At 48.7% G+C, this 12765-nt stretch overlaps 1 protein-coding gene across 6 annotated transcripts in view; it reads left to right on the forward strand.

Moving 5' to 3' along the window:
- The window catches only part of ARHGAP32 (Rho GTPase activating protein 32), a 407411-nt gene that overhangs the window by 208078 nt on the left and 186568 nt on the right, over positions 1 to 12765 (forward strand). For all 6 annotated transcript variants that reach the window (XM_074976799.1, XM_074976796.1, XM_074976797.1 and 3 more), the window contains exons 4-5: positions 258 to 349; positions 1970 to 2054. In XM_074976799.1, coding sequence (XP_074832900.1) covers positions 258 to 349; positions 1970 to 2054 — 177 coding nt within the window. The remainder of the gene's footprint in view (positions 1 to 257; positions 350 to 1969; positions 2055 to 12765) is intronic.

Below are 12765 nucleotides of genomic sequence, written 5' to 3' on the forward strand. Positions count from 1 at the left end.
CTTTGGGTCTATAATGCATTGACTCTCCCAGTTATTAGAGAGAATTAGCAAGGTTCTGTTTATGTAAGTAGCTAACCATGTTTTAGGTTAGCATCCTTGTAGTCAATGATTCAGTGCTGTACATTATTAAGTATAACTTGCATAAAGTCATGAGAATTGCACAGACAGTGCAAATATTTATCTAGTGTTGAAGGAATCAAAAATGTAATGTGCAGTGAAACCTAACATTTCTCTTTCCTTTCCCTTTTTTGCCCTAGGCAAGAGGTGCAGATATTCCTGAAATTCCAGGGGAGCTGCCGCTTCGGACATGTGGCAGCACAGCGAGCATGAAAGTGAAGAATGTGAAAAAGTAAGAGCAATCAGCTTATTTTGTTTTCAAGTTAATCCTGTAGCTTTTCTGTCCTCTGTGCTCCCATTCCTTGTGTCAGTGATTCTAGCTATGCGCCAGACTGTCATATTGCAACAGAGCCCCAGTGCTTCCAGAAACCAGGGTATGAGCCCTCAAGGATTTCTGTTAGTTCTCTTGTCAGAGCAGGGTGGGCCTGTGAAAAGGAAACCTGCTGGTCACCATGCTCTAAACGTTAAAGCTGGGGGGCAAATAAAGCTTATAGAGGTGGAGGTTTTGCAAACTTTGCACAGGTGCTTTGGGGAGAATTCTGCAGAGCTAGTCTGAATTCTATAAGTATCAGAGAGGTAGCCAAGTTAGTCTGTATCTTCAAAAACAACAAGAAGTCCTGTGGCACCTTGTAGACTAACATGTTTTGGGGCATAAGCTTTCATGGGCAAAGACTGATGAAGCGAGTCTGAATTTTGAATCTCAGCTTTGCTGTAATTTAACCTTTCCTCCCCAAAGATGATACATTTAAAACAAAACAAAACAAAACAAAAACTAAAGGTAATCTTTGCAAGGTACAAGTGCAATACTTCCCCAATGCTTCTGACACAGAAAGAAAGCTAAACTGGGACAAGTGGATGACCTTTTATTTTTATGAATTTTTTTCTTGTGTCTGTTCCATTTTTATTTCTTTTTTCCACTGTACTTGCCCACTGTTGCTTTTATGCTACTTTTACTGTGGGACTGTTTTTTAATCTGTGGGCTTTTTCTGTTCTCTTTTTATGCTCATTTGCTCTCCCTCAGCAGAATTCAAACCAATGAGCTGTGAATGGGGTTCAAATTAGGCAAAAATGACTTGGCCCATCCTTTAACTTCCAGAGCTGCGAGCACTGGTGTGTGTATTCAGAGTGATCACGCTCTGATGCTGTTAGGGAAGGTGGCTCTTTGTTCTATTACTGAGCAGCTAGATGCAGTATCTCACTTCCCACTTACATTCCCATGGGAGGAGTGAGCCAGATAATGACAATCTGCGTTGGCTCACAACAAGACGTATCTATAGGAGTCTGCAGCAGCTTCAGGAGAAGGAAGATCCTGATGTAGAACCAGAGCAGCTCCCTGTCAGCCATTGCTGTAGTTGGGATGCTTGGAGATGATTATCCTCACCTCTGAAATTTTAAAAAAAGGCTGAAGGATGAATAGCATTTGTTCTGCACCATCAGATCCACCAACCCAGGACTGATGGGCTGTGATGCCTTTCACAGGTAAAGCTTGGCTTTCATGTATCTCTTGTGTCAGGCTGTTCACAGATTAATTTCCCCTGTGTAAGTACAGGTGGAACAGCTTATGCTTGCATCCTTCCCTGTAGATATTGGCCCTGGTGGTGTCGGGATGCACATTTCCCTACAGAGATAATAAGTGTCCCTTTGCTGTTTAGTTTACCTCCTTCACCAGATCCCTTTCCTCATGGCTTTGGCACATCACGGTACACAGCGCTGTATGTCCCTGAGCATCAGGATGTTGTATTGTCTTGGTCAGGCGCTTAAGTGTGGATGGTCCAGCTGCATTTTATCCCGACGTGCAGTTCTGACAGTTGTTTAGATGTGCCTCTTATAGCTTTTTTTTAATGTGCTTCAGGTTATCCTTTACTAAGGGCCACTTCCCGAAGATGGCGGAGTGTGCGCATTTCCATTATGAAAACGTGGACTTTGGCAACATCCAGGTAAGTCTCAGGTTTCTTTTACATGCAAAATTGGGTTGTGTTTTTCTGACTCACTAACTGCACTTTGTAGTGCTCTAGGTAGGTTTGCTTAGTTTGTTACAGAGTGTTTGGTAATAGGAAGTGGGGCAGAAAGGTCCCCTTTTTGGGACCTGGTTTGGTAAAAGGAGCCAGTTTCTGCCTCAGTTGCATTTGTGCACTCCAGGAGAACTGGCTGTATTTTATAGAAGCCTTATTAAGGGCTCATGAACATATTTTCTCAACCTGCAGAAAGAATAACAAATGTGGTACGTGACCAGCTTGGCTTAGCAGAGAAAACTTCAGCTTAAACACAAAAAAGGGAAACTCACAAGACATGGAAACTTGAACAGATGGCTATGGCGGAGTATAGAGATACAACAAACCCTCAGTTTAATGGACTAATGCCAGGCGTGTGTGGGGTAATCTGCTACTCCTGAAAGTCTGTTAAATGAGGGTTTACTGCCCCTCCACCCCCCCCCAGGCTCCCCTAACCCCAGCTCCCCCCTTCCACCACCCCTCCCCCCCAAAAAAAAGCTGGCGATTCACCAGAGTTGCCACCACTGGAGCTTGAACCGCCAGAACCCACCGCACGGCTGGAGCTGCTGGTCTGCAGCTGGAGGCACCCCATTGAGCCGCTGGAGCTGCCCTGTTGCACAAGCCTGGAGGAGACACCGCACACAGCTGGAGCCGTTACATGCTCCTCCCACCAGTGGTGGGGCATGTACGCGAGTGCCATCTGCCCATGTACGTGTCCCACCCCCGGTTAGAGGAGCACTTTACAGCTCCAGTGGAGGAGGGGCAGCTCTTCCAGGCCGCAGCAGCAGTTAGTCCCTTAATTTTTTTTTTTTTTGGGGCGGGGGGCGAGGATGGATGAGGAATGGGGCGATAGGATTTTACGGACCGCAGCAGACTTCAGGAACACCGGGGTTGTCCCGTTATTCCTGAAGTCTGCTAAATCGTGGTATGTAAATTCGAGGGTTTGCTGTGTTGCTTGAACGTGCAGGGTTGTAATCAGGAAAGTGAAATGGTAGTTGGAGTTGCATCCATCCAGGGGTGTAAAGGGTAACAAGGGGTTTCTGTAATATGTTAGCAACAAGAAGAGGGTCAGGGAAAGTACTGGGGGGGCAGACTTACTAAATGGGGGAGGCAACCTAGTCACAGATCATCTGGAAAAAGCTGAAGTACTTAAAGCTTTTTTGGCCTCAGTTGTCACAAGGTCAGCTCCTAGACTTCTGCACTGGGCAGCACAGTAAAAGGAGGAGGCAAACAGCCCTCACTGCTGAGAGAATGGGTTAAGGCCTATTCAGAAAAAACGGACTTGCACAAGTTCAGAGCCACTGGCCATTATCAAAATTTGTGGTGATCGGAGAGGTTCTGGACAACTGGAAAAAGGCAAATGTAGTGCCTGTCTCCAAAAAGGGGAGGGAAGAGGATTCAGGGAGCTGTAGACTGGTTAGCCTAACTTCAGTTCTAGGAAAAATCATGGAGCAAGTCCTCAAGGAGCCAATTTTGAAACAGTTGGAGGAGAGAAAGTTTTAAAAGAACAGTCAACGTAGATTGATCAATGGCAAGTCATGCCAGACCAACCTAGTTGCCTTCTGTGATGAGATAATGAACTCTGTGGATATGGGGAAAGCGATGGATGTGGCATACCTTGACTTTAGCAAAGATTTTGTACAGTCTCCTAAAATATTCTTGTCAGAAAGTTAAAGGACTGTGGCTTGGGTGAATGGAATATAAGGTGAATAGAAAGTTGGCTAGATTGTTGGGCTCATTGGATAGTGATCAATGGCTCAATGTTTAATTGGCAGACAGTTTAAAGTAGAGTGCTCTGGTGGTCAGTCGTTGGGCTGGTTTTGTTCAACATCTTAATTAATGATTTGCATGACAGGATGGATTGCACAATCAATAATTTTGTGGATAACGCTAAGCTTGGTAGAGAGAGAGAGATATACTGGAGGGGAGGGATAGGGTCTAGAGTGACCTAGACAAATTGGAGGATTGTGCCACCTGAAATCAGGTGAAGTTCAGTAGAAGAATCCTATGCACTGCTGCATGCTGGGGACCAACTGGCCAAGAAGCAGTTCTGCAGAAAAGGACCTGGTGATTACAATAGGTAAGAAACTAGATATACACGAGTCAACAGTGTTCTCTTGTTGCTGAAAAGGCTAATGACATATTGGGCTGCATTAGTAGGAGTCACGCCAGCAGATTGAGGGAAATGATTGTTCTTCATTGAGTGTCCCCGTGGGTGCTCCACAATAGGTGTCAGGCTTGCCCGGCGCCGCAGATCGGAAACCTTCCAGCAGTTTCTCCTGGATCGCGCATGTGCTGGGGCGCGCCGGTCCCCGCCAGTTCCTTCTCAACCGCCATCGGCTGCAGACGGAATCCACTCACGCTACGGCCAGAGTCAGATTAGATAGTGTTTCTACGTGTAAATTGTTGTATTTTTCCGGTTAAAAAAAAAAAGAGGACAAAGAGAATATCAAAAAAAAAAAAAAAAAAAAGAAAAGAAAATATATCATAAAAAGAGAGAGAGGAGCGGAGAAGAAAAGTGGATGTAAGGCCAGTAGGCCACCCGCTGCCCTGCAGGCCGGTGTCCGCGATTCGGGTAAACAGGCACGGATTAAGTGCTAAGTACCCTATTAACAGTAGAAGACTCACCGCGATGGTCTCTTCAGGCTTTAAAAAGTGTGAGCCTTGCCATGAAGCTATGCCGGCCTCCGATGGGCACAGTGAATGTATCCGATACCTGGGGGACTCACACGTTACCCAGAAGTGTTCCCACTGTGCTAAGCTCACAGCCAGGGCCAGGAAAGACAGAGAAATGCGTCTTAAAATGCTCTTGTTTGACAAGGCCCTCCAGCCGGACTTGCCGGAGAGACCTCAACCAGAAGGGCCCTCTGGGTTCCACAAGAGGAAGGCAGCTTCTTTGACCCCCTCGGTGCAGAAACGGAGGAAGCTCTCCCCAGCTTGATCCTTGCCGGCAGTTTCAGCGAGCGGGACAGGCGGAGCACACAGCCCCCAACCGCATACTCAGGCAAGCGGCAGCGCACGTGGCAGAGGCTGAGCCTCCGGTTACAAAACAGCCGGCACGCGCGGCACCTAGAGCGTCGGCCAGGCAAGCGCTGGAACCGGAGGCACCGCCACAGGCGGCACCGACCCCCGCGGCACCAACGGTGCAGGGCCAACAGGCACGGAGCCTGCAGGCACCGGAGGACGTTACCCACGCGGCACCGCAGCTGAGCGGGCCGAGCGCGGCGCCGACAGCGGGGCCGAGATCCCCGGCACGGGAGGGGGCGGTGCCAGCCCCGCAGGGGATGAGAAAGGCAAGAACAAAAACCCAGCACCGCAGCCCTTCTCCGGACAGGGCTGCGCTGCTACTGACAACAAGCCCTCCCCCTGTGCTACACACGCCGCCCAGAAGGCCTGGGTCTCCACCGGCCTATCCAGAACCTCCTTCTCCGTTCCTCCAACCAATGTCACCATGGCTTGGGCTACCTTCACCTTTTCTGGGATTGGATCCCCTGGAGTATTACCACAAACCAGTTTCACCGTTATCTGTGTCATCGCGGAGGTCTCGCTCTCCCAGACATCGGGAGTACACACCCCGAGAGTGGTCCAGGTCTCCATCCCTGGACCCGTGCCCATGCTGCCATGGTTGTTCTTATCATGCTGGACACAGACACCCCAGGCCTACGCCCAGGGGCAGGTCCCCCCCGGCCGTCCAGTACCCCTGTGGACACTCTTGATGAGGGATGGAAACACAGTTATCTCAAGGGGAGTTAACTTCAGAACCCCGAGACTTTCCTTCGCAATCCTCCAGCGAGCAGGTGTATCATCGGCCGCAGGAACCTGAGAGTTCGAGGGAGGTTTATCCTAGTGGTTCCTCCTCATCCTTCCCAGATGAGGCCATGGACCCCGGGGATGTCGCTCCCCCGGATGACCTCAAACAGTTCCAGGAGCTGTTTAAAAGGGTGACTTTCACGCAAGGCATTCAAATGGCAGAAGTGCAGGAGAAACATCACAAACTCCTGAAAAATTTGAGACCCCCGGCTTCATCCAAAATTGCTATCCCGCTGGACGAAGCCATTATGGAGTCAGCCACTACCATATGGCAGACTCCGGCCTCCGCTCCGCCTATGAACAAGAGAGCGGATAAGAAGTACTTCGTCCTGGCAAAGGGCATGGAATTCCTCTTCAGTCACCCACAACCAAGTTCTTTGGTGGTCGAGTCGTCCCAGCAGAGGTCAAAGAGATCAGACAAAGATGCCAAGAAGCTAGAGCTGTTTGGCAGGAAGGTATATTCCTCTTCCACCCTGCTACTGAGAATGGCAAATTATGCGGCACACGTAGCGAACCATAATTTTGATAATTACTCCGGGCTTGCTCCCCTCATGGATTCACTTCCAGAAGGTAAGAAACCGGTGTTAAAGGCAATTGTGCAAGAGGGCTACGCAGCTTTGACAACGGGAGTCCAGATCGCCCTGGATATGACAGATATGGCGGCACGCTCAACGGCTACAGCAGTGGTCATGCGTAGAGAATCTTGCCGCCAGACATCGGGTATCCCGAGGGACCTACAGGCGAAGATCATGGATCTTCCCTTTGACATGCAAAAGTTGTTTGCAGACTCAACCGACTCGGTCCTCCACTCTAGCAAGGACTCGAGAGCTACACTTAGAACCCTGGGTATTTATACTCCTCCATATAGGAAGAAAAAATATTACCCTCAGCAAAGACGCTACCCGTACCAACCACAGCGTGCGCAGTATCAGCGGGGCTACGACCAAGGGCGACATCAACAACAGCAACAGTACAGAACTCCCAGATGACGTTCTCAACAAAGCCGTACACCCTCGGGACAGGCCCAAAGGCAACAAGTTTGACGGGCATGTCGAGGGCTGCACTATCACTACCATCGCACAATGCCACTCTCATCTCATGTTCCATCATCGCCTCAGACCGTTTCACTCCCAATGGCAAAAGATCACCACAGACAAATGGGTGCTGGAGATCATAGCCACGGGTTACGCGATCCCCTTCCAGTCACTCCCACCGACAAAGCCTCCTTCCAGGCCTCACCTCCGGGACGCTACCCACGAGGCGAGGCTCAAGCAGGAGGTGGACCACCTTATGTTCATAGGGGCGGTGGAAAGAGTGCCGGAACAATTCCAGGGGAAAGGTTTTTATTCACGCTACTTCCTCACAGAGAAGAAAACAGGAGGCTGGAGGCACATCTTAGATCTTCGGGGCCTCAACCGCTACTCACGCAAGCAACGTTTTCGGATGATTACAGTCGCCTCCATACTCACGGCACGGGACGATGGAGATTGGTTTGCAGCCCTCGACTTACAAGATGCTTACTTTCATATAACGATCCACCCAGCACACAGGCGCTTCCTCCGCTTCATGGTCGGCAAGGAGCACTTCCAGTACAGGGTTCTTCTGTTTGGCCTCTCCTCGGCCCCCAGAGTCTTTACCAAAACCCTGGCAGTGGTGTCAGCCTTCCTGCACAGACAGGGGGTGTTTATATTCCCATACCTGGACGACTGCCTACTGAAAGGGGCCTCAAAGGCAGAGGTCCTACGCATGATCCGCATCACAGCGGACCCGTTTTCTTCTCTGGGCTTAGTCATCAACCTCGCGAAGTCAAAGACAGACCCCACACAAGACATAGAGTTCATAGGGGCACGCATAAACTCTATCACAGCAAGGGTGTACCTACCCAACGCCCGCTTCCGCGCCATCAGTTCGCTGGTGCAAGTCATCACATACAGCCCCACAGTGCCGGTCTTAACGTGCTTACAGCTGCTGGGCCACATGGCGGCAGCGATGTTTGTGGTACAAAATGCCAGATTGCACATGCGAAGCCTGCAGCATTGGCTGGTGAGCGTCTACAAACCGGCATCCCACACTGTCCACAGGGTGGTGTCGCCCATGACAGAGGTGCGCAGATCCCTGGTGTGGTGGGTAAACCCCAAGAACCTGCTAGCAGGGGTGCCTTTCCACCAACCACAAATTTCTATTTTTCTTACTACCAACGCCTCCCACATTGGATGGGGAGCGCACATCGGCGACAAGGTGACGCAAGGGCTATGGTCCCCTGCGGAACAGACACTGCACATAAACATACTGGAGCTCAGAGCAGTGTTCAACGCCTGCTAACATTTTCGTGACCACATATATGGCAAAGTAGTCGGGATCAATACAGACAATACCTCCACTATGTTTTACATAAATTGACAAGGAGGAGCCTGATCCCGTGCCCTATGTGCGGAAGCAGTCCGACTGTGGAACTGGTGCATCGCCAACAACGTAACGTTGAAAGCCTCGTACTTGCAGGGCGCTCACAATGTGAAAGCAGATCAGCTGAGCAGGCGCTTCGCACTCACGCACGAGTGGCAGATCCGGTCTGATCTGCTACGACCGATCTTTCATACATGGGGGTTTCCCCAGATCAATCTGTTTGCCACCCAGCACAACAAGAAGTGTCCCCAGTACTGCTCCAGGGCAGGAGTCCCTGGGGGACACATTCATGATTTCAGGGAAGGGCCCCTTACTTTACGCGTTCCCCCCCACAGTGCTTATCCACAAGGTCTTGCAGAAAGCCCGAAGGGAGAGAGCTCGCATGATACTAGTAGTCCCAATGTGGGATCGGCAGCAATGGTTTCCCTTGCTTCTGTGCATGTCGGACCGCCCACCGCTCCCTCTACCGGTGGCTCTGGACCTACTCACGCAGGCTCAGGGGTCCATAGTGCACCCGCACCCTCAGGGCCTGCGCCTACAAGCATGGCTAATCCATGGCTCAGCTCCCTCGAAAGCACATGTACGGAGGGAGTACAACAAGTCCTGGAAAGTAGCCGAAGGACCTCCACCAGGAAGACTTACAAGCAGAAATGGACTTGATTCACAGCCTGGTGTTCCGCCAAGCAGTTAGCTCCCCTTGATGTTCCTATACCGATAATACTAGAATACTTATTGGACCTCAAGAGGGGCAGGCTTTCTTTATCCTCGCTAAAAGTCCACCTTGCCTCTATATCAGCCTTTCGGCATACAGAGGAGGGGCCCACGGTATTCACCCATCCTATAGTTACCAGGTTCTTCAAGGGGTTGGTAAACCTGTACCCACCTCGGAAACCGCTTCCACCATCATGGAACTTGGACTTGGTGCTCAGCACGCTAACGGGTCCACCTTTTGAACCATTAGCCACAGTTCCCCTACGTCTCCTTACAATAAAAACAACCTTCCTCCTTGCAATTACGTCAGCTCACAGGGTCAGTGAGCTCGCAGCAGTTATGGCAACGCCGCCCTGCACAGTATTCTCAAAGGAGGCAGTAACCTTACGGCTGCACCCAGCCTTTGTTCCAAAAGTTTCTTCAGAGTTCCATCTTAACGAACCAATAGTTTTATCCTTGTTTTACCCGAAGCCTCACAGCTCCAGCAAAGAGGCACGCCTGCACCTCCTGGACGTGAGGAGGGCGTTGGCCTTCTACATAGACAGAAGTAAATCCTTCCGGAAAACGGACAGGCTTCTAGTGTCTCTCGCTCCCGGGTCAAAAGGGGAAGGCCTCCCTTCACAGAGAATTTCAAAGCACATTGTGTCCTGTATAAAAATGTGCTACGAGCTTCGAAAGACTCCTTTGCTGGCCCTGCCTAGGGCTCACTGCACCAGGGCGGTGGCGGCATCAACAGCCTTCTTCAAGGGCATCGCCTTGAAAAACATCTGTAGAGCGGCGACCTGGTCATCCTACGACATCTTCGCCAAGCATTATGCCCTACATCGGGTATTCTGAGAGGATACTCATCTGTCGACAGCGGTCCTTTCGGGGGCAAGCTGCACATAAACCGATTACCCACCTCCTTTCTTGGGTTACTGCTGGGTAGTCACCTATTGTGGAGCACCCACTGGGACACTCGATGAAGAAAGAGAAGTTACTCACTGTAGTAACGGTGGTTCTTCGAGATGTGTCCCCGTGGGTGCTCCACCACCCGCCCATCCTCCCTGCTTTGGATCTCTGTCTAGTGTTTGTCAGGAGCATTCAAGGCGGTTGGTCAAGGAACTGGCGGGGACCAGATTGCGCACGTGGCTGGGGGCGCACAGGGGAGCGGTGCGTGCCGGCGCATGCGCGATCCAGGAGAAACTGCTGGAAGATTTCCGATCTGCAGCGCCGGGAGAGCCTGACACCTATTGTGGAGCACCCACGGGGACACATCTTGAAGAACCACCGTTACTACGGTGAGTAACTTCTCTTTCCCTTCTATTTGGTGCTGATGAGGCCATATCTGGAATATTGTCTCCAGTTTTGGGCCCTGCACAGCAGAAAGGATAAGAGAACTGGGCTTATTCAGTCTGCGGAAGAGAAGGGTGAGGGGGGATTTGATAGCAGCTTTCACATACCTGTGGAGGGGTTCCGAACAGGATGGAGCCAGGCTGTTCTTAGTAGTGGCAAATGACGGAACAAGAAGCAGTGGTCTCAGATTGCAGCGGGGAAGATTTAGGTTGGTTATTGAGTACAACTATTTCACTACGAGTGTGATAAAGCCCTGGAATGGGTTACCTAAGGCAGTGGTGGAATCTCCACCCTTAGAGGTTTTTAGGACCCAGCTTGATAAATCCCTTCCTGGGATGATTTGGTTGGGGTTGATCCTGATTTGAGCAGAGGGGTGGACTAGATGATCTCCGTAGGTCTCTTCTAATCCTAATCTTCTACGATTTAGTCTGAGTCTGTGGTTTCTTCCAAGTACAAGTATATTTAACTGTACCTGAGATTTGCACTGGACCAAGAAGTGCTGTCAGATGTTTGTAAATGGTACAAGCTTAACTTAACAGAGGAACTAATCACATGCTTAATGGTAAACATATGCTTGAATGCTTAGCTGGTTCAGAGTTTAATTATCTGTCCATTCCTCTGTTTCCCAGTTTCTGTTGAACTGTTAAGTTCTGTAGTGTTTTTTGTAATGTGAGCAAAAACACATGAAGGCACAGGTTGAGATTGATTGCTTTTGTGAGCTAAGTCATATCTGAGCCCAGGAATCTAGCACTGAAAGATAACAGACATTATGGTACTTTCTTGGTAGCAGAAGACTGAGTATTAAAGGACTGAGGAGAAAAACAAATTAAAATAGCTAATACAAAATGAATATATAGTTCCTGCAGTAGAGAAAGCATTGTGTGGAATAGGGTTCACACATCTTAAACAAATGGTGCATTTGTGCTAATACATTGAAACAGACGAGAAAATAGAAGCAAGCAACGATGAGATCCTTTGAATGATAATTTGACACCTGATAGCAAATTATGATTTTTAATCTGATGGGGTAGTGGAAGTAATAGCCTTAGAAGAACGATTCACTCTTAAAAATTTGCATAGTAGATGGCCTGTAATTTATGGCGACATCTGTAATTGTATAAAGGTGTCTAATGAGTGTTTGGCCAGCTTTCAATTTGATTTTTAATGTTTATATCATCCGTGAAAGGGCTTTCGTGGAGCAATCGGAGCTGACAGCTTGGCGATTCATTCTAGAGGCTTGCTCCTCAGTCTCATGAGATGTGTGAAAATGGCTTTACTCTCTTTACCATAGTGCTCGAGTAACAAGATCATGCTCATTCTCAACAGGAAAATCATGCTAAAGAGACCCAGGACTGATTTGTCAAGGCTCCTGCATGTTGGTGATAAGGTGCTTTGGCAGTAGTGCTGAATATTGATTTCCTGGGTGGAGCTGATCAGCATTAAGGAGCTGGATGTGGTTCTGGATATGTCCACTGGCTTTCTTAAGTTCCAAAGGCAGATATCAGATAAGGCTGGGGCTTCCAAAGCTGTCATATGAAATGTGCAGTCCCCCTTGGGCATTGGATGAAAGAATTCAATGAAATTCTCTAAATCATAGTCTGAAAAGAGATTTTTAAAATCTTTTCTTGTCATTTTCCATGGGACGCAAACCAAGTGAAATTTATTACAAAAGCAATGATGAATGTATCCTGAGCACTGAGTCACCAGAGAGTGGCACAGCTGACCGTTCTTGTAGGCAGTAAATCCTAATAAGGTGCCACAACTCACTCAGAATGTTGTTATGGAAGGGCAAGCAACGTTAGTTTATTATAAAAAGTTGCACATAATAAATTAGTTTGTGACTTGTGTATGTCCACTTAGTGCTCCGAGTGAGTTATATGACACCAACACTCAAAATTAGAGAGAATTGCCTTACTCTAGTACTCATAGACCAAGTACCATTGTGTTGTTGCTGTACAAACACACCAATCTAGACGATTCAGCTCTTTAATACCATGGTGTGAGATGGCCTAATAGCTTTTACACTTTTTTATTTTTGTTTTTTCTTAATTGTTGTTTATTTCTATTGTTTTGGGACATTGTACCCAAGGGACTGACAGTGAAAAACCCATTACAATCAACGTACTACACCGACTACAGCAAGCATCTATCCAATACACTCTCTAAGACACTGAAGAACCATTTTATTTTATGTATGGTTGTCTGTGGCTGGATTAGCATGTTGTGTGTCGCAGGCTGTGTGAAATAATGGACTGAGCGCAGGCCTGGGTTCAGGAAGTATCTTAGCGGTAATCCTGATTCTATTGCTTGTTCACGCTGATCTTGAGAAGGTTGATTTCTCTGTGCTTCAGTTTCCCCATGTCTAAATAATTTCCATACCTCATGTAGATGCACTCGA

The sequence above is a fragment of the Carettochelys insculpta genome, chromosome 25 (assembly GCF_033958435.1).
Source record: "Carettochelys insculpta isolate YL-2023 chromosome 25, ASM3395843v1, whole genome shotgun sequence".
NCBI lineage: Eukaryota > Metazoa > Chordata > Testudines > Carettochelyidae > Carettochelys > Carettochelys insculpta.